The sequence below is a fragment of the Oryctolagus cuniculus genome, chromosome 13, assembly GCF_051225735.1.
Source record: "Oryctolagus cuniculus isolate XC-2025 breed Fujian yellow rabbit chromosome 13, ASM5122573v1, whole genome shotgun sequence".
Taxonomy (NCBI): domain Eukaryota; kingdom Metazoa; phylum Chordata; class Mammalia; order Lagomorpha; family Leporidae; genus Oryctolagus; species Oryctolagus cuniculus.
The window spans coordinates 17,628,700-17,647,120 of NC_142879.1; the positions used below are offsets into that span (position 1 = coordinate 17,628,700).

The window sequence follows — 18,421 nt, forward strand, 5'->3', positions numbered from 1 at the left end:
GGTGTCATGGGATGGCTGAGACTGACGTGGGCCTGAGCTTGGTCCTTGGTAGCTCTCAGCCATGGCCCTGGCTCTTCCTCCTGAAGCCCACCCTTCTCCAGCCCCCTCGGCTACCCCCACCCCTCCTAGACATCTGAAAATACTTGAAATGGTAAGGTCAGCCAGAGCTGCCACCCCCTGGGGTCAGTTCTGCTTGGGACAGCAGGGCCCTGGCTGCTGAAAGTGATCCAGCAGGTCCGAGAGAAAGAGTGGCCGGTGGACTCCCACGGCCTCGGGTCCCTGGCCCCTACCGTCTGTCTCCTGCCTCCATCTCTCAACCCTGAGCAGCTGCCCAGGTGGGGTGTGGCTCTGGCCCCGCTGGGCTGAGTGGTTCAGAGACCCGGTGTATTGAAACCTTAAAACATCTTCTGGCCCTCACCCAGGGAACTTGGAACATCTCTCCATGCCAAGTTCCCGCCAGCCTCGTGCCCAGGAAACCAGAAAGTGCTGGGTAGCAGAGAGGGTCACACCCCAAATGACTCACACCTCAGGGCAGGACAGAGGCGGCAGCCCCTGCCCCCAGGGAGGCAGGACAGCTGACCCCAGGCGGGGCTTCACCAACTCTTTGGAAAAAGCTGGCCCTGGGGTTGGTGCTGGGGGCACAAAAGGCTTCTGCCTCCTTTTAGAGAGGAACCAAGAGACCCGAGGCTGGCTTTTCTGTTCCCTGTGCACCCAGAGCCGCTTCCTCTCTCAGCCTTTGGCTATTCCTGTTCCGCACTTTGATAGCTGGAACTACTGCAGGCGGGTGGCAGGGTCTGGCCAGGCCTCACAGGTGAGAGGAGGAGCAGCCGCGGCTGGGAGAGGGAGGCCCACGGGCTGATAGGGGGTGAGGGCGGGGGTCCGAGCCGACGAGGCCCAGACCTCATGCAGCTGTGTGCCGGGCACCGGCACCCTGCAAGCACAGCCTTCGCCCAGGGTGTGCTTCCGGTGAGTCTGGTTTCAGCCTGAATCATGACAGCGGCTCCTCACCGGAACTGGGCTGCTTCCTGCGTCTGCTGCTTGTTGTACCCAGCGAGGAGACAGGTTGGGGCAGGCGGCTCAGGTGGCCAGCAAAGGCCGGCCTGGGGTGGGGGTGGGGCTGGCACCGTAGGTCTAGAGACAGTTTGGGGCTGCAGAGAGCTGTGCAGGAGGGGCCGGCCTGGAGCAGGACGGAGAGCCCCTGCCCTGTGTACCAGCTTAGAGCACAGGGGGCGCTGGTGAGCAAGGCCAGCCTCCTGGAGGCTCTGTGCAGAGCTGCCACGCAGCACCAAAGGGGGCTTGAAGGGCCCTAGCACCCGAGGCACGGGAGCTGGGAGTGGGCCCCGGGAGGAAGCCGCAGTGGTCGCCGATGCTGTGCCCAGCCCGGGCTCCCCGGCTCGCACCCAGAACTCGGCTTCAAGGCCGTTTGGCTCCCTCCAGTTCCGCTGATCGAAACAGTAGAACCAGTGTTCCCAGGTCCCATAGACGTCATTTTGCAGGATTGGCTTTCTCGTAGGGAACCCTGTAAAGACCAGAGCTCGGTGTCCCACTCCTGTCCCCGCCCCGTGAAGTGACCAGATACGCGTGTGTTCACAGAGCAGAGCTTTCCCTTGCCTGCTGCGCCCCAGGCCCAGCCCCCAATTCCTCTGCTCCCCAGCTGGTGTGGGGCCCAGACCCCAACTCACTCACTCGCCCCTGTCTGGCTGTGGTTGGGCAAGTTATGGAGACCCCACCTAGGGGGGACTTGGGGCCCTACTGCTCGGCTGGGTGGAATTACCGCCCTCAGCCTGAACCCGCATCCAGGCCACCCCCAGCCAGATGCTGGGCAGTTCTCCTCTCTGCACCCCCTGGCCCCTGAGGGGGAGAGGTCCCCGCCCCCGCTAGCATCAGGCCCCCAGCAGTTTCCTGAGCATCATCACAGGGCCTGAGCCTTGGGGTCCCACATCCTGCTTCCTCCATGTCCTCAGCCTTCTCCCCGCTCTGCCCTGCACCTGTGCCTCGCACCCGTCTTCCTGGGGACCTGCCATGCCTCTCCGGTCTCCGAAGCTTTCCACACACACACACTCCAGGCTTTTCTGGGAATCCACTCCCTGATAGAAGTGACGGCCACACCCTGAACCAAAACAGTGACCAGGGCCCCGTCCCACCTCCTCCAGGAGGTCTCTCGGCCCCCTCCCGTTCAGTGAGCACCTTCTGTGTACCAGGCGCTGAGTTTGTTGGATCCATGTGACCCTCACAACTCCATGACATAGCTCTCATACTGCTGCCCATTTCACAGATGAGCAAATGGAGGCTTTGCCGGGTCTGTTACTTTCCCTGGACTCACTTACTAATAAATGACAAGAAAGGACTCAAACCCAAGCAAAATGCCACAATCTAGGCTCTCGGGAGTAGACTGGAGAATACATTTTTCTTTGACAAGCCGAGATGGGATGTCACGAGGCTAAGACACATGTGGCAGCCTTGTGGGGCTGGGGGGCAGATGGTGAGGGGCTGGGGGTGCAGCGGCTGCCCCCAGGAATCCAGCGGCAGCCCCCCTTTGCTCTCCGCCCAGCTCGCTGGAGATGACCTGCTACGACAGCGACGACGCCAACCCTCGCAGCGTGTCCAGCCTCTCCAACCGCTCATCGCCTCTCTCCTGGCGCTACGGCCAGTCCAGCCCGCGGCTGCAGGCGGGCGACGCGCCCTCAGTGGGGGGGAGCTGCCGCTCGGAGGGGCCGCCGGCCTGGTACATGCACGGGGAGCGGGCCCACTACTCCCACACCATGCCCATGCGCAGCCCTAGCAAGCTCAGCCACATCTCCCGCCTGGAGCTGGTGGAGTCCCTGGACTCCGACGAGGTGGACCTCAAGTCTGGCTACATGAGCGACAGTGACCTTGTGGGCAAGACCATGACAGAGGATGACGACATCACCACCGGGTAAGTGCAGTCCCTTGGATGCCTGGGAAGGGGCTGGAGAGGCCGGCGAATGGGCGCGGGGTGGTGGCGTCCATGTGACCCCACTCGAAATCAGATAAAGGCAGGGCCTCCATTGGAGGATCTGATTGGTCAGTGAGGGTGCCTCCCTCTCATTGGCCTCTGTGGCTGTCGTTCTCTGCTGTGCCCCACCCCCTTCCCTGGTCTTTGGCCCACCAGAAAACTGGCCCAGAGAGTCGTGAAAAATTGTTCTAGTTCCGGATTTTCTGTGAACTCCGTGCAGACCTGGGCAGCCTGACTGCTTCCCCGTTGTTGCTGCCGAGAGGAGGGAAGGAGTGCAGGGAACAGTGCGATCAGACAAGAAGTAGTAGTGGGGGCTCTACTTCCTTGGCCAGGAATCCCAGCCACCTTGTCCCCCCACCTTACCCCGTGGTAAGGTCCCTGGTCCCTGCTCACCCACCCGTAATGTGACTTCCTAACCCCACCCCAGTCTAGAACCCCCTCTTTCCCATCCTTTACCCTGCAGGGACCCCCTCTTGTCTTCCGCCTAGGTGAGCGGGTGGGCCGTGGAGACCACCAGGAAAGGGATGACAGTGTGGGAAGTGAGGGGAGGGGACAGGAAGAACGAAGCACTGGGCATGCAGGGGGTCCTAGCAGACTGCCCCAAGCCCCGCAACCAAGGAGCTACAGTGATTCTAGAAGCTTCTCTGAGCTGACTGCCCCTTCCGGTCTGCCTTCTTGGTTTGCTGGGACCACACACGTAGCAGCAGCACCACTCCCCCTACCTCTCAGAGACTTAATAGTAAGATATTTCCTATCTAACTGCCCGAGCCTGCCTCTCCCCAATAAAATCTCGGACTGCAGGGAACAGAGGCGGCCTTTCCTCGGAAGAGACCCAGGGCCAGCTCCGGGCCATCCCTGTCCCCACCCCCGCCCCAACCCTGGGGATGAACTTGGCAGGGTCTGGCCAGGGCCTGGCCAGCTGCTGAGGCAGCTCAGGAGCAAAACAAGTGACGCAGGAACAAGCTGTTTACTGCCTGCGCAGTCCCCGGGGCCAGCCCAGCCTCACGCTCAGACCCGGGAGAAGTCAGCCAGCGCGCAGGCCCCCGGCCCCTTTGAGGTCAGGGGCCTGTGCTGTGCAGCGGGCAGAGCCCAGGTGTCAGGGGCTCCGCCCCAGGAAGTTCCCGGGTCCCTGAGAGCTCCGCGCTGGATGGGGCAGAGGCCGGCACGACCTGTGGGGCCAGGGGCTCCTGCAGACCCCCGGGGACAGGAAGGACCATGGCCCCAGCCCTGCAGCACTCCCAGGCTGATGGGGGCGACAGGACCCTCGTCCTCCGGGTGCTCCCACACGGCTGGAGGTGGGGGTCCTCTGAGTGTCCCGTCCTGCTGCCCCTCGGCGGGCATGGCGGAAAATCCCATAGGTGTTAGGAGGCACAGGCCCTTGCCTTAGCCATCCCACTCTGAGGAGGGGTCAGCACGGCTGGCCCTTAATTAGCTGTGACCGTGGGCAAGTCAGTTAAGTTTTACTGGTCTGTCTGCTAAACAGACCCGCTGTGTCAAGTGCCTGGAATCACCCCTGGCTCACTGGAGGTTAGCTCGGAGCATTCTGCTGTTGGTGTTGTTGTTCGAGTCCCAGACGATGGAGACACCCGTCGCTCAGCCTCGGCAGCAGGGATGGATCTGGTAGCCCTGGGGGCTGGCGTGTGGGGACGCGGAGTCCTGGCAGCCTTTCCCTACCCTCCTTCCTCTGCATGGTGTGTGTGCTTCTGAACCGGTTAAAAAAAAAGAAAAACAGGCCCCTGAGGCTGGCCTGAGTCAGCCCTTGCCCGCCGTGCACACCCGCTGGCTAGAGTTTGCCTGGGCAGTGGACGGTGAGCTGCTGGCATCCAGCGCCCATCAAGTGGCCCTCTCTGCAAACCACGATGCCGTGCCACGTGGTAATTCCACGTGTGTTTCTGTGGCCAGCCTTTGGCGAGCAGTGGCCCTGGACACTTAGAGTTTAAGTGTCATTAGTATCGCCAAACACGGCCATCCAGGAATGTGTTTGGGAAGTCAGCGTTGAGGGCATCCATTTATAATCCCTGGTAATTTTTTTTTATTTTTTTATTTTTATTTTTTGACAGGCAGAGTGGACAGTGAGAGAGAGAGACAGAGAGAAAGGTCTTCCTTTGCCGTTGGTTCACCCTCCAATGGCCGCCGCGGCCGGCGCACTGCGGCCGGCGCACCGCGCTGATCCGATGGCAGGAGCCAGGAGCCAGGTGCTTTTCCTGGTCTCCCATGGGGTGCAGGGCCCAAGCACCTGGGCCATCCTCCACTGCACTCCCGGGCCACAGCAGAGAGCTGGCCTGGAAGAGGGGCAACCGGGACAGAATCCGGCGCCCCGACCGGGACTAGAACCCGGTGTGCCGGCGCCGCTAGGCGGAGGATTAGCCTAGTGAGCCGCGGCGCTGGCCCAATCCCTGGTAATTTTAACGTGAGCAGCCACTCAGGAGTTTTTGTGGCTATGGTGTATGTGTGTGTGGATTAGGGAGAAGGCACCCCAGACTCCAGCAGGTCTTCCGGTGAAGACGTCAGGCCTTCAGTCTCCTCTTCCTCCTACCCCTCTCATCCCCACTGTGGTTTCCATCGGGTGTTGCCATTTAGAAGATGTCTTATGCCTACGAAAATTGTTTTTCCTATTCATGAACTGGGGAGGACTATTCCCTGTGGGCCAGCCTTCAGCACTGCCCTGCTCACCCGTGTGGCCATACCCCCCATCCATCCATTGGCTGCCGCCCACTGCTGGTCTCATCCTGGAAGGCCTGGGTTCAAGTCCTGGCCCCACTTGCGATTCTACTAATGTGAACCCAGGGAGGCAGCAGGTGATGGCTCAAGTACTTGAGTTCCACGTGGGGGACACCTGGGTGGGGTTCCTGGCTGTTGGAAGCATCCGAAGGCAGGGACCAGTGGAAGGGAGAACTCTCATTCTCTGTCCTAAGATTGAGTGCCATCCTATTGTAGGGGTGGACCCTGCTTTGTGTTTGCGTTCTTCCATTAGTAGGTTGTTTCCGCTCTTTGGCTGTGAACATTGGGGGATGGAGGGTGTGTGTAGGGGGAAGATCCTTCAAACAGTTCGTGGAAAATGTGTATTATGCGAAAACTATGTAAGGGGTTTTAAGCATATATCTATTTATTTGAAAGGCAGAGTGATAGAGAAAAAGGAGGAGAGAGTGCTTCCACCTGCTGGTTCACTCCCCAAATGCCTGCAACAGCCAGGACCGGGCCAGAGCAAAGCCAGGAGCCAGAAACTCCATCTGGGTCTCCCATATGGGTGGCTAGGGTCAAGTTTCTCACAACTGGGACTTGAACCCACACTCTTTTCAGGTGTTTTTTTTTTTTTTTTTTCCAGGCAGAGTAGACAGTGAGAGAGAGAGAGACAGAGAGAAAAAGATCTTCCTTTGCCGTTGGTTCACCCTCCAATGGCTGCCGCGGCCAGCGCGCTGCGGCCAGCGCACTGTGCTGATCCAATGGCAGGAGCCAGGTGCTTCTCCTGGTCTCCCATGGGGTGCAGGGCCCAAGCACTTGGGCCATCCTCCACTGCACTCCCTGGCCACAGCAGAGAGCTGGCCTGGAAGAGGGGCAACCGGGACAGAATCTGGCGCCCCGACTGGGATTAGAACCTGGTGTGCCGGCGCCGCAAGGCAGAGGATTAGCCTAGTGAGCCGCGACGCCAGCCTGAACCCACACTCTTGATATGAGATGCAGGCATCCAAGGGGCAGTTGAACCTGCTGGACCATGGTGCCCACCTCAGGGTTTCAAAAAAAAATTTTTTTTTACCAAAGTAAACACCTTGTATTTCCACTTTTCCACAAGTTTTCTGCGGTGTCCTCATGCAAACACCTGTTCAAGTCCCTGCTTTGAAATGGGATTGCCGAGCCGTGCTGTATTGCCTCTGATTTTCTGAGGAACCACAATACCGTTTAACACCGAGACTACAGCATTTTCCAGTCAGCAGTGCACAAGGGTCTTCATTTCTCTGTACTGTTGCCAACATTGACTATCTTAGAGGGTTTTTAAGGTATATATGAGCATATTAATGGATTTTAAGTGGGGGCTTCTTGTGTTTTTTTGTTTCTCTGAGAGGCAGAGAGAGAGAGAGAGAGGGAGAGAGTGCACTCATGTCCACTGATTCATTCCTCCAGTACGTGCAAAGGGCAGTGCTGGGCTTGGGGGAGCCGGACACTTGCTCCGTGTCTCCCCCGTGGGTGGCAGGAACCCAGTGCCTCCGCCCACCACTGCCTCCTCAGGTCTGCGTTGGCAGGAAGCTGGAGGCAGGAGTGGCACAACGGGCAGTCGGGTGTGGGATGCAGAGGCTAAGCCCTCACTCCCTGGTTGTGGTGGGTCTGCGCTTTCCTCCTGGTTGGTGACACCGAGCGTCCATCCGTGCCCACCGTCCATGTGTCTGCTGTCTGCACGAAGTTGTCCGGTTTTCGTGGCTGAGTTGCGACAGGGCTTTTATTTTACATTCTGCATACGAAGCCCTTACCGGATACGTGCTTTGCAAATATTTTCTCTGACTCATGGGTTGCCTTTCATTCTGGTCGTGTCCTTTGCTGCCCGAAGGTTTTCATTTTGCTGACGTCCAGTTCATCTTGGTTTTGCCCCTGCTTCGGTGTCGTATCCAAAAAATCTTTGCCAAATTCCATGTCGTGCAGCCTCCCCATTTCCTTCTGAGCGTTCTGTAGATGGTGGGTCTCTTCCGAAGTGCCGGTTCCACGCCACATTGCACACCTGCTAATGCGGAGTCTCTGTGTCCCCCGGGATCCATGTCTTTCTGAAGCTTTTTTATTTTTCTTTCTGATGACTTGGGACCAGTCGGGCTTCTCGCCTAGTACAGAAATCTCGACAGTATTCCCTGTGCCAGCCTTTCAGCCTTGACCGTCATGAGCTCGGTGACAGGGAGCTTCCTCCATTTCATACAGGATTAAGTTATAAGGAATTCCTGAGTATCAGCCCTCGTCTGCTGGCCTGTCACTTCTTGCCTGTGATTCACATCCTCTCATCTGGGAAGATCACCCAAATATTTCAACATGTTCTTGATGACTGCTCAAGTTGTCTTTAGACCAAAAAAGAAGACAAAAGCAGGGAGAGAGGACGGCCCCCGCTCGCTGCGTAGCCTGGTTTTCCAGACCTCTCTCTGGCCGGGTCACCGCCTCCTGCAGACTCTCAGGTTGTCTCTGAGCCTCTCAGCACTGGCACCCAGGCTGATGCCCTGCTTGTCCCGAGAAGTGGACCCGCCAGGGCACCGTGCCGGGCGCGACACTGCGGACAGCCCTTGCTGACAGCTCGGGACGTTTCTACCACTTGAAAAGAGAAAAGGAATTTGTTTTTCTAAAAATAGGGCCGTCTGGAATTTAATCTAAGGAAGAAGATAAGTTGCACAGCCGTCTGTCCTCCCCATCCCCGGCGTCCAGGGTTGGGTGGGAGGGCGCCCACAGCAGTCCCTGTGCAGAGGTGAACACGGGCACCGGGCTTGGGGCCAGGCATGCAGGGGCAGCAGTGGGAGACGCTGAGTCCTCGCCTGCTTTCATGTGGGTTACTTAGTACCTCTCCGGGTGTCCGTGTCTGTCCATGCCCGTGGTGGGGTGGGTGGGCCATGTGGAAGCTTCGTGGCAGTAACTGGTGGGAACCCGCAGGCCTTGCCGGCAGTGGAGCTGCCAAGTCCCACAACTCCAGGGGGCGCCAGTCACTTTGTACATAGGCAGCTGCAGGCCTGGCAGGGCTGCTGTCCAGCCCCCACGCTCAGGGCCATAGCGCCTTGTTCTGAGACAGCAGGCCCCAGCCTCATAGGCCTGGGGGGGCGTGGGTCTGGGGACATGGGGATTTCTTGGTGACACTGCCACAGCCCGTGTCCCGCCCCAGGTGGGTCCTTGGCCTCTGTGTGTGGCTGGCTGGCCCCGACTTCTTGCTTCCTGCTGGCCGCCTTCCCTCCCCTCCCCGCCTGTCCTCTTGAACTGCGCTCGGGGGCTCAGGAACAGATGGGATCTGTTTCCTCCTTGGCTCTCAAGTGTCCTGACGTTGAAAAATGTCAAATAAAACAAACTGTGGGCCCCTGCCTTCTCCCAGGCTGGCTCTGTGCTCCCGAGCCTTAAAGAGACACTTCCAGCCGGGCGGCGGGGGCCTCGGCCGCGGCTCCCAGCCCCTGAGGTTCGCCACCCAGCCGCTGTGAGTGGCGGGCATTCTCCTGCAGTGGGTGCTGTGTCTGTGCCAGAGAAGAGAACCCTTTGGGATTCCAGTGGAAGCAGCTGAGTTGTCTGTCCCATTTTTTAAAAATATTTTTTTATTTTATTTATTTGTAAGTCAGAGTTACACAGATAGAGGAGAAGCAGAGAGAGAGAGGTCTTCCATCCGATGGTTCACTCCCCAGATGGCCGCAATGACTGGAGCTGTGCTGATCTGAAGTCAGGAGCCAGGAGCTTCTTCCTGGTCTCCCACGTGGGTGCAGGGGCCCAAGGACTTCGGCCATCTTCCACTGCTTTCCCAGGCCACAACAGAGAGCTGGATCGGACATGGAGCAGCCGGGACTTGAACAGGCACCCATATGGGATGCCGGCGCTTCAGGCCAGGGCGTTAACCTGCTGCGCCACAGCACCGGCTCTGTCCGTCCCATTTCTACCACCTCTGCTTCCTGGCCATTGTTGGGGCATCGTGCCCCTGGGAGCTGGACCAGGCGTGGCTTTGCCCACGGAACACGATGTCGGGGGGGGGGGGCGGGGGCAGAAAGCAGAAGGGGGCCGTCCTGGGGAGAGCCCCGTGTTCAAGTTCAGGAAGGAAGCTCAGTGCCTGCCTTTGCGGGACTTCTGACCTAAGAGGGAGGCGGGGAGCTGCTGAGTCCACGTAAAGCTGATGGCCTGGGAGGGCAGTGGAAGATGGCCCAAGTGCCTGGCCCTGCACCCGCGTGGGAGGCCAGAAGAAGCTCCTGGCTGCAGTCTGGCCCACTCCTGCCCATCACAGCCATTTGCCAAGTGAAGCAGTGGATGGAAGATTCTCTTCTGTGTCTCTCCCTCTCTCTGTAACTCTGCCTCTCAAATAAATAAGTAAATCTTTAAAAAAAAAAAAAGTTAGAAAAATGTAAAGGGCCCTTGGTTGGAAATGGGTTGTTCTGATCTCGTTAATGTTCTGTTCATTTCACTGATGGCCTCTGTCTTCATTAGGAGTTGTTAGAAATCAGAATAAGATTTATTTATTAATTTGAAGACAAATCTACAGAGAGAGGGAGATGAGAGAGGTCTTCCGTCTGCTGGTTCAGAGAGCAAAGTGGCCTCAGTGAAGCCAGGATGCATTAGCAGGGAGCTGGACCAGAAGCCAAGTAGCTGGGACTTGAACTGGCACATGCGGGATGCCAGCCTCGCAGGTGGCGGCTTAACTTGGCAGATAAATACATTGAATTTGGAGTCTGTAGCGAGGCCTAGTGGTGTTTCACTGGTTGACCGTCCTGCAGTGCACAGTTCATGAAGCAGACCTTGGAGAATGGGCTTGGCGACGCCCGCTGGCCGAGTGGTAGCCAGCCGGGTCTCAGGTGAGGGCTGCCGGCCTCTCTGCCTGGGTTTGGAGCCTGCCTCTTCCTCTGCTGTCTTCACCTCCCGCTGATTCGGATTCCACAGCTGAATACGCGGACTGGAAATTGAGGGTCAGGTTAGTTCATACCTGTACCTCGGACAGCACGGGTGCGTGACGAATGCTGGCTGTCCTGAGCCACTTGGTGACAGACTTCAGCAAGTCGATGGCCTCGGCTGGCACGCGCATGTTCTGAACACTGATAACGGTATTTGCAAAAGTGTGTGTTAGCCTTCAGGCTTGAGAGTGAGGCTTGCCGTCCTCACCAGGAGGATGACAGGGAAAGTTGGTCGCCCAGTGAGACGGAAAATCCTGACCCACGCTGACCTGTTTGTGCAATGTTGTCATGCGGCAAATGGTGCCCAGCTGGTGGTCTGGGGCCCGGACCGTGAGTGCAGCGTGTGGGAGCTAAGCTGACCGCACGCGGGATCACTCGAGTGGCCGTGACCCCTTTCCTGCCGTCGGTCCCTCGAGTCGGACGCGTGTTTCCCGGGTGTGAAGAATGCCTTGAGCTGCTGTCTTAGTCTTTTGGGCGCTACTGCACCAGAGCGCTAGAGTGGGCGATTTGTAATGAGCAGAAGTTCCTTTGGCTTGCAGATCTTGAGGGTTGGGAAGTCTAAGCTCAAAGGAGCACCTCCGGTGGGGGCTTTTGCTGTGTCATCACCCCACAGTGGGAGGGGGAAGGGCGAGAGAGGGGCGCCCAACTCCTCCCTGGTCTCCTGTGAAGATCTTGTTTATTTATTTGTTAGGCGGAGTCTCAGAGAAAGAGGAAGAGGCAGAGAGAGAGAGAGATTCTGTCTTGGTTTGCTCCCCAGATGGCCACAACAACCAGATCTGGGTTAGTAGGCCACAGCTAACAACCAGGAACGCCATCCGGGTCTCTCACGTGGGTGACAGGGACCCAAGTCCTTGAGCCGTCTTTCCCTGCCTTCCCAGACACCTCAGCAGGAAGCTGGATTGGAAGTGGAGCAGCCGGAACCCCAGTCAGCACTCCAGTGTGGTGCTGGTATCATGCAGCCCAGAGCTGGCCCCCGAACTTAACCTTTTATAGGAACCCTCTCCCACGGTAACTAACCCACTCCTGTGATCCCAGCATTAATCCATTCAGAGGCCCTGTCCCTGTCTCTTACCACTGTTCTACTGGGGGCTAAGCTTCCAACACGCGTGCTTTTGGGGGACACCTTAAACCATAGCAGCGGGATAGCCATGGAAGCAACCTCAAGACAAGGGTTTGAGTGTGTGTGGGGCGGGGATGTGTGGGAGGTGCTCCCAGAAAGCACTGATGGGGAGTGGGAGGAGTCAGGGAAGAGGCAGGGACCTGCACGAGGGCTGCCCTCATACAGGTTACTGCTGCAGGCACCCGGGGGCCTGGGTTTCCGGGAGAGGCCATGGCGTACACTTGCCCCACCCCCGGGCAAGGACACCTGTGTGTTTCCCTGTGTGCCCCTGTTCACTGTTGGCTGAGGGCATGGGTGGGCATTTGCAGGCCACTCCACACGGGCTCAGTTCCAGGTGCCTGCCATAGAGCTCGTTGGAAGGGTCGGTGAGCAATGACTGCAGGAAAAATGTGACTGGGACACACATGCCATTAATTAGGAAGGGGCAGTTTCCTGGTCTGACAGGAGGGAGTGGATGGCTGCAGAGGGCCCCTGGCTCTCAGACACCCCACCCCTGGATTCTTCCAACAAAATGGGGGATGCCTCTCCTCAGCCAGTGCAGGGTTAATCTATATGCCACGTCTGTTCAGATCCAAAGAGGTTGGTGGAAGGTTGGAGCAAGCCACGTATTCCAGAGGGGCAGCTGGATGTGTGGTGGTTGCCATGGCAACTGATGCCACCCGAGGGGTGGCCCCTCCTCTGGGTGTCCTAGTAACCTACAATTGGGCTGCTGGAGTTTCGGCTGAGAGCGATGACGTACACTGGGGGTGATGGTTAGTATGGATAAAGCGTGGAGGATGCTACTGAATGGGTGTGGCTTCCCCATTACCTGTCCGCTTGCCTCTCCTGGCCGGCCCCCTCCTCTCACCCACAGACCTGCTGTCCTGTGATGGCCACCTGGGCTTGTGCGGTGCCCAGAAGTCCCCTGCAGCCGGATGCTATGGGGAGAGCACCTGCGTGGAAAGGGGACAGGCGTGGGTTCAGATCCAGCTCTGAGGCTCCGGGAAGGCCAGTGATCCCCTGTGAGTGGGCACAGTAGCCTGGGAGGAGGAGCGTTGTCAGGATATCAGGCGATCCAGCGTGTGTGACGCCCCGGGTGCCCAGTAGGTGCCCAGTAGTCACCTCACTCCTCCTGGTTGGTTCCTAGAAAAACCACAGCTACAGAGGCCAACCTGCAATGGAGCCTCCCTGCCTGGGCAGTGACGCCCAGGTTGCCAAGTCTTGCGCCTCCAGAGAGCCCCACTCCCTTGTCCCAGTGCTGGCCTGGAACTGGCATGTGTGACTGGTACTGTAACACTGGGTGCTTTCTGGATTCGCTCACCGGTGCACAGCACGTATGATTGGCACCGCGTGAAATGGCATTATGTCACTTAACCTTGACAACACCGTGTGTGGACTTCTCCCCTCCACTCACAAGGCAGGAAAGTGGAACTTGTCCTAACGGGCTTGACAGGATCACAGAACCGGGGAGTGACAGGACCCAGCTTCCATGCCCTGTGCTCATCCCACTGTACCCACAGTGCACCAAGAGCATGCCAGGGGCGGGGGTCTCACGCCTTCTACCGGGGAGCTTCCCAAGAACAGAGACCCTGTCTTCTGCCAGTGAGATTCCCCCAACACCCAGCAGCCTGCGTTCTCAGCCATGCTGCTGACTGACCACTGAGTGGCTGTTGGAGGCCCCCTCCTGGGATGCCCCTAAGTGACCTCTCCATCTTCCAGGAGGGGGGTCTTGCTTTGGGGAGCCATAAAGTAGCCACAACCAGGAGCTCTGGGCCAGCGGCAGAAGGAACCGACTCAGCCTGCATGAATACAAGTCCTTGTTTGACTGCAGCTCAAAGGCATAGCTGTCCCAGGGTGCTCGGGAGAGCCCAGCGCTGGGCTTTGGGTGCTCAGATGTCTCTGGCCAGGCAGCAAAAGCGCATTCAGTGCAGTTGAAGGAAGGCCAGCAGGCCGGGCAGGGGCGCTTACCCAGTGAGCTGTGTGCAGGGCCACCCCAAAGAGTCTGCGCACTGAATTGTGCTTGCCCGTGCTTCGGCGTACAGTGGAGCAAATGCAGGCAGGTGTGTGAAAGTCTGGGTGTGAAAGCAGGCAGGAAGGACAGAGGCCAGCATGTGGCTGCCTGAGAGAGGGATCAGCACTCGCTGAATATGCGGGACAGGGTCATGGAGAGAGAAGGTCGATGAGGCTGCCGCGCGGGCTGTGCCATCGACACACAGAGCCAGCGTGCTCGTGAATGAGAGACAGACACACGCTGTGTGAGCTGCATCCAGACACTCGTGGACACAAGGAGGCTGTGTGTGCATGAGATCGCCGGGCACCCCAAGCGTCTGAGAGGTACAGGGACTTCCAGGAGCAGGGAGTGCCTGGGAGTGCTCGGCCTGGGGCCCTGAGCCAGGGCGAGGGTGAGCGTGCCCTCCCCAGCCCGCCCCTTCTCCCTTGGCTGGCTCATCTGCAAGGGGTCCGTCTTGGGCCTGGTCCCTTCTTTCTCAGGGTGTCTCGGGCAGATCTCTCGCCCTCCTGCAGCCTTCGTCCCCAGCCCCTCCTCTCGTTGTCGCCTCTCTGGATCTCGGCAGTCTTCCTCTGCTTCCGTGTCTGGCTTCTGTCTGGGCCCCTGTGGGCTTGATGACAAGGGGGCAGTTCAGGAATGACACTATCTTCGCATCCATGGCCGTGTGGACAGGCTTGGGTGGTGGGACTTCTCGCCCCAGGCGTTCCCAGGGCTGCCGAGTGTTATTGGAAGAGGAGGGACACAGCTTATCGGGCTGTCACTGCCCTTTTCCAAGCCACAGCCTCTGCACGAGGGCCCTGGGGGAGAGCCAGCTGCCCTGGGCCCACGCTGGAGCCAACTTTCCCCAGATGTTCCCTGGTCTCTGGATCCAGCCAAGGCAAGGAGCTCCCCATGGGAGGGTCCAGCCAAGAGATCCCGCCCTTCCCAGTGCCGGGCAGGTGCCCTGAAGTGTGGCAGGAGTGGCCACACAAGCTCGCCTGTCTCTAGCTGTCTCTGTGGTTCGTTTCCTGTTCTTGGAAGGCAAAACGGCACAGTGAATGGAACATTCTGGGGTCTCGTTGACCTGGATTTAATTTCCCGTTTGCCACTCACTCCCTGCGTGGCTTTGTGCGTCAGTCTCGTCATCGGAAAGACAAGAGGATGATGACAGCCACCTCGTGCTGTTGGTTCATCTGGGCGGTTTGAGACACTTGGAGACACTGTGGATACAACAAGGGGGAGATAGACTCACACAGAGCGAACGTGGCAAGTTATGTACAAAACTAAATGTACAGGTTGGGGGTGCTGTGTGCCGGGGGAGGGGCCGAGCGTGGAGATAGGGTGGCCAGGGAAGGCTTCTGTGGTAAATTATGCAGATAACAGGATGGAACCATCCAGGCAAACAGCAGAGCACGTGCAAGGGCCCAGAGGCAAAGTGGGCACGAGCTCAAGGAGGCTCAGCGTGTCTGACCCAGGGCTAGGAATGGGGAGTGTGGCCAGAAGTGAGGTCAGGAGGTAGCCAGGGGCCAGGTAAAGAGGGCCCCGTGTACGAGGAGAAGCCCTGGAGGACTTCAGGGAGGGGGCGGTAGCATCTAATGTGCTCTGCTATGAGGGGAAGGGGCCCCCGAGACTCCAGGTGGAGCAGGTGGTGGCCCAGCCCAGGATGCGGGGTGGAGGGAGGCAGGAGGGTGCAGGGTTAGAGGTCCACCCTCACTCAACTGCACGAGATCTCGGCCCTGCCTCCCAGAGACTTGGGGTCCCACTCGGCACCGGGGAGGCTGGGGTCGTGGGCGCTCGGGCTGTTCTGAAGTAGTTGCTCCTGGTGTCGGGGTCTCCTGAGCTAGAGCGGTTGTACACAGACAGATGCATGCACACGGCACCCCTAGGAATCCTCCTAGTGACCTGCCCTGAGGACCCTGCAGGCCCCCACTGCAGAGGCAGCCCCCCTCCCAGCCTCGTCCTGTGGCCCGGGGTCCTCAGGATGGTGGGAGCTGGTGAGATCTAGGGGCTCCCCTCTCTGCTGCTGCTCCCAGCGGTAAGGACGGTAAGGACGGTGGTGGGAAACGCGAGTCCCCTCAAAGGTCATGTAAATATTTGCAGAGCGGTAGCACAGCTGGGAGCAGGCTCCTCCCTCCAGCTGGCCCATTTGCCATCTGGAGGGGTCTCCGCCGGGCTCTGGCACGTTGCACTGTGCATCTGTTGGGCCCCCAGTTCTAACTCTGCTGCCTGCCTTCAAAAGCTTCCGGACTGGGTCCTGGGCTGGCCCCACAGGTGAAGGTGGCAAGAACAGGTGCCACCGTCTGGTGGCAAGGAGCCAGGAAGCCCGGGTGGTGTGCAGGGATCTTGAGCCACGTGCCTGCCCCTCCTGTCCAAACCAATCCTGTTGGGCTCTGACATTTTGGATTCTCCGACCACGCGACATGGGTCTGGCTCAGGCCCCCTGGGGAGAGCCTGGAAGTTGGTGGAGAAGGTCACAGCTTCACTGGGTCAGGGCAGGGGAGATGCTGGCCAGGTTCGTGCACAAGGAACCCTGGAAAACCCAGCATTGCTGATAGGCCAGGAGATCCCCTGGGGGCGGGCACTTGACCTGGTCCTGTGACCCCAGCTGGGATATCTGGGTCCCACATCCATCGCTCCAGCTTCCTGCTCAGGCAAGACCCCAGCAGGCAGTGGTGACGGCTCAAGTAGTTGAGACCTGGATTGAGTTCCTGATTCCTGGCTTCAGCCTTGGCCCACGCTCAGCCTGTGCTTGCATTTGGGGAATGAACCAGTGGATGCGGGAGCGCTCTCTCTCTCTCTCTCTCTCTCTCTCTCTCCCCCCCCACCCTTCCCCTCTTATTGTCTTTCTGCCTCTCAAAAAAGAAAGAAAAGAAAAAGAAATGTTGGGGAGCCGTGGCCTGGGCCTACTGTCTTGGTCCCCTCTTCTAATCTCTGTGGCCTTGACTGTGCTGAAGTGGTGCAGTGGCACCTGCCTCACCTCAGATCCTGATTGGTTGGAAATAGGATGATGTCATCGACCTGGAAGTACTGGAAGCTTCTGCTATGCAGAGGGCTGGCAGTGACTTTTCCAGACCCTGCAGTCAAGGTCACAACCCCAGGGTTCTGTGGGGTCACTCAGGGGTCTGGGGGTGGGGGTAGGGGTTTGAAAGCTGGGACTGGAGGAGTGGCCAGGTGATTCCCTAAGGAAAGGGTTCATCTACCAAGCTCCCTCTCATGCCCCCCCCCCCCCCCCCCACAAATCCTCCACTCTGGTCCCGTTCCTCCTCTTTCCAGTCCCTGGGTTGTAATTGGCTGTTTGTCCCGACACTGCCAGCTCAGCCTGGCCGAGGTGTGGAGGGGTCTTGGGCCCAGACTTGTGGGTGGGGCAGGAGATTTTCCACGTAGGAACTAAACAGCTCATAACTGAGGGAGAGAGAAACAAGGGCGGGGCAGAGTGGACGCCTACCTTGGCCTCTGATCTTCTCCAGGGTCTCATTTCTGGGGCTCCCCCGAGAAACCAGGGGCGCGGTCAGGCCCCAGACAGATAGCAGGGGAACCCAGGACACCAGCACCCAGGGGCTTGGCAAGTCTCTCCCTCTCTCCCACCTCCCTCCCTCTGTCTCTCTCCTCCCTCTTGCCCCACCCTAACCAACCTCACTGACCTCTGGATGTCAGTGCTGGACATGGAACTTTGGCTGGGACGACTGAACCTGAGCCCGGGTGGCTCCAGGCATCCTTCGAGGTGGGGGAAGTGGGGGGAGCCTCCCCTGACCCCGACACGCATGCACAGGCACACAAGAGTCTGGCTGAGGGGCCTCGTGCACATCACTCAGGGGTCTGCCCTCTGCTTCAGACAGGTCTTTGTGTACCTCAGTTTCCCCCACTCTGATGGTGCAGACCTGGGGCCACATGAGCTCAGGGCTCCCACTTCTCTCAGGCCTCTCCTCTTCCCTCTCCCCGTCAGTGGCTGTGGTTTTTGTTTTTTTTTGTTTTGTTTTGTTTTGTTTTGTTTTTTTTTCCTGGAAAAATGTTTACTGGACAACAGCTCCCTCTCAGCAGTAGGTGTCTTCCCCTCCAGCCTGCGTGTGCCTCAGCTGCTTGGGCTACAGCCCTGGGGTGGGCAGCGTCAGGGCCGTTGATGGGGAGACCGCTTTCCTCTCTTCCCAAAAGCCCCCAGACCACATTTCTCTTTGGTGCGGCTGTGCAGGTACCCAGGCTGCCTTGGCCTGGGTGCTGAAATAGCAGGTGCAGATTGCAAAGCCTCTTGGGCCCTACCCCTGCGCTGTAAAAGCCCCTTCTGGCCCCCAGCAGCAGGGGGCTTGTCTCCACCACATGCCCCACCTTCCCCATCCAGGAGGAGACAGGGGTACATGGAGGTGGCAGCCTGGGACTCTGCATGGAGCCCCAGGAGGAGGGGTGTGGAGTCCTCAGACAGCTGAGCACCCTGGCCCCCCTGGGCCGAACTGCAGGTTGAGACTTGTGCCCCAGCCCCAGTGGGGTGGGGGTGAATGCAGGCAGGGTGGGCTTGCTGTGAGGGCCACGTGGGCCCCCAGCGCTGTTCAGGGACAGTCCCGTTCCCTCCAAGTAAGCCCCTCTGTGCCCTGCCCCATCCAGGCCTCAGATGGCACCCCCTCCACGTCTCCTGGCCCCTGGCCGGAAAGATGGTGCCCCCTCCACGTCTCCTGGCCCCTGGCCGGAAAACCACAAAGGAAGAAAGTGTAGGGCAAACCTGCAGCTGGGTCTGGGGGCAGGCACCCTGCTGCCGAGGGATCCTGCTGGCTCAAGCT

General features: G+C 58.9%; 1 protein-coding gene across 7 annotated transcripts in view; it reads left to right on the forward strand.

Annotated features, from left to right (window-relative positions):
• The window catches only part of NAV1 (neuron navigator 1), a 231,260-nt gene that overhangs the window by 135,458 nt on the left and 77,381 nt on the right, over positions 1–18,421 (forward strand). For all 7 annotated transcript variants that reach the window (XM_051820452.3, XM_070055083.2, XM_051820454.3 and 4 more), the window contains one exon: positions 2,552–2,917. In XM_051820452.3, the coding sequence (XP_051676412.3) occupies positions 2,552–2,917 (366 nt within the window). The remainder of the gene's footprint in view (positions 1–2,551; positions 2,918–18,421) is intronic.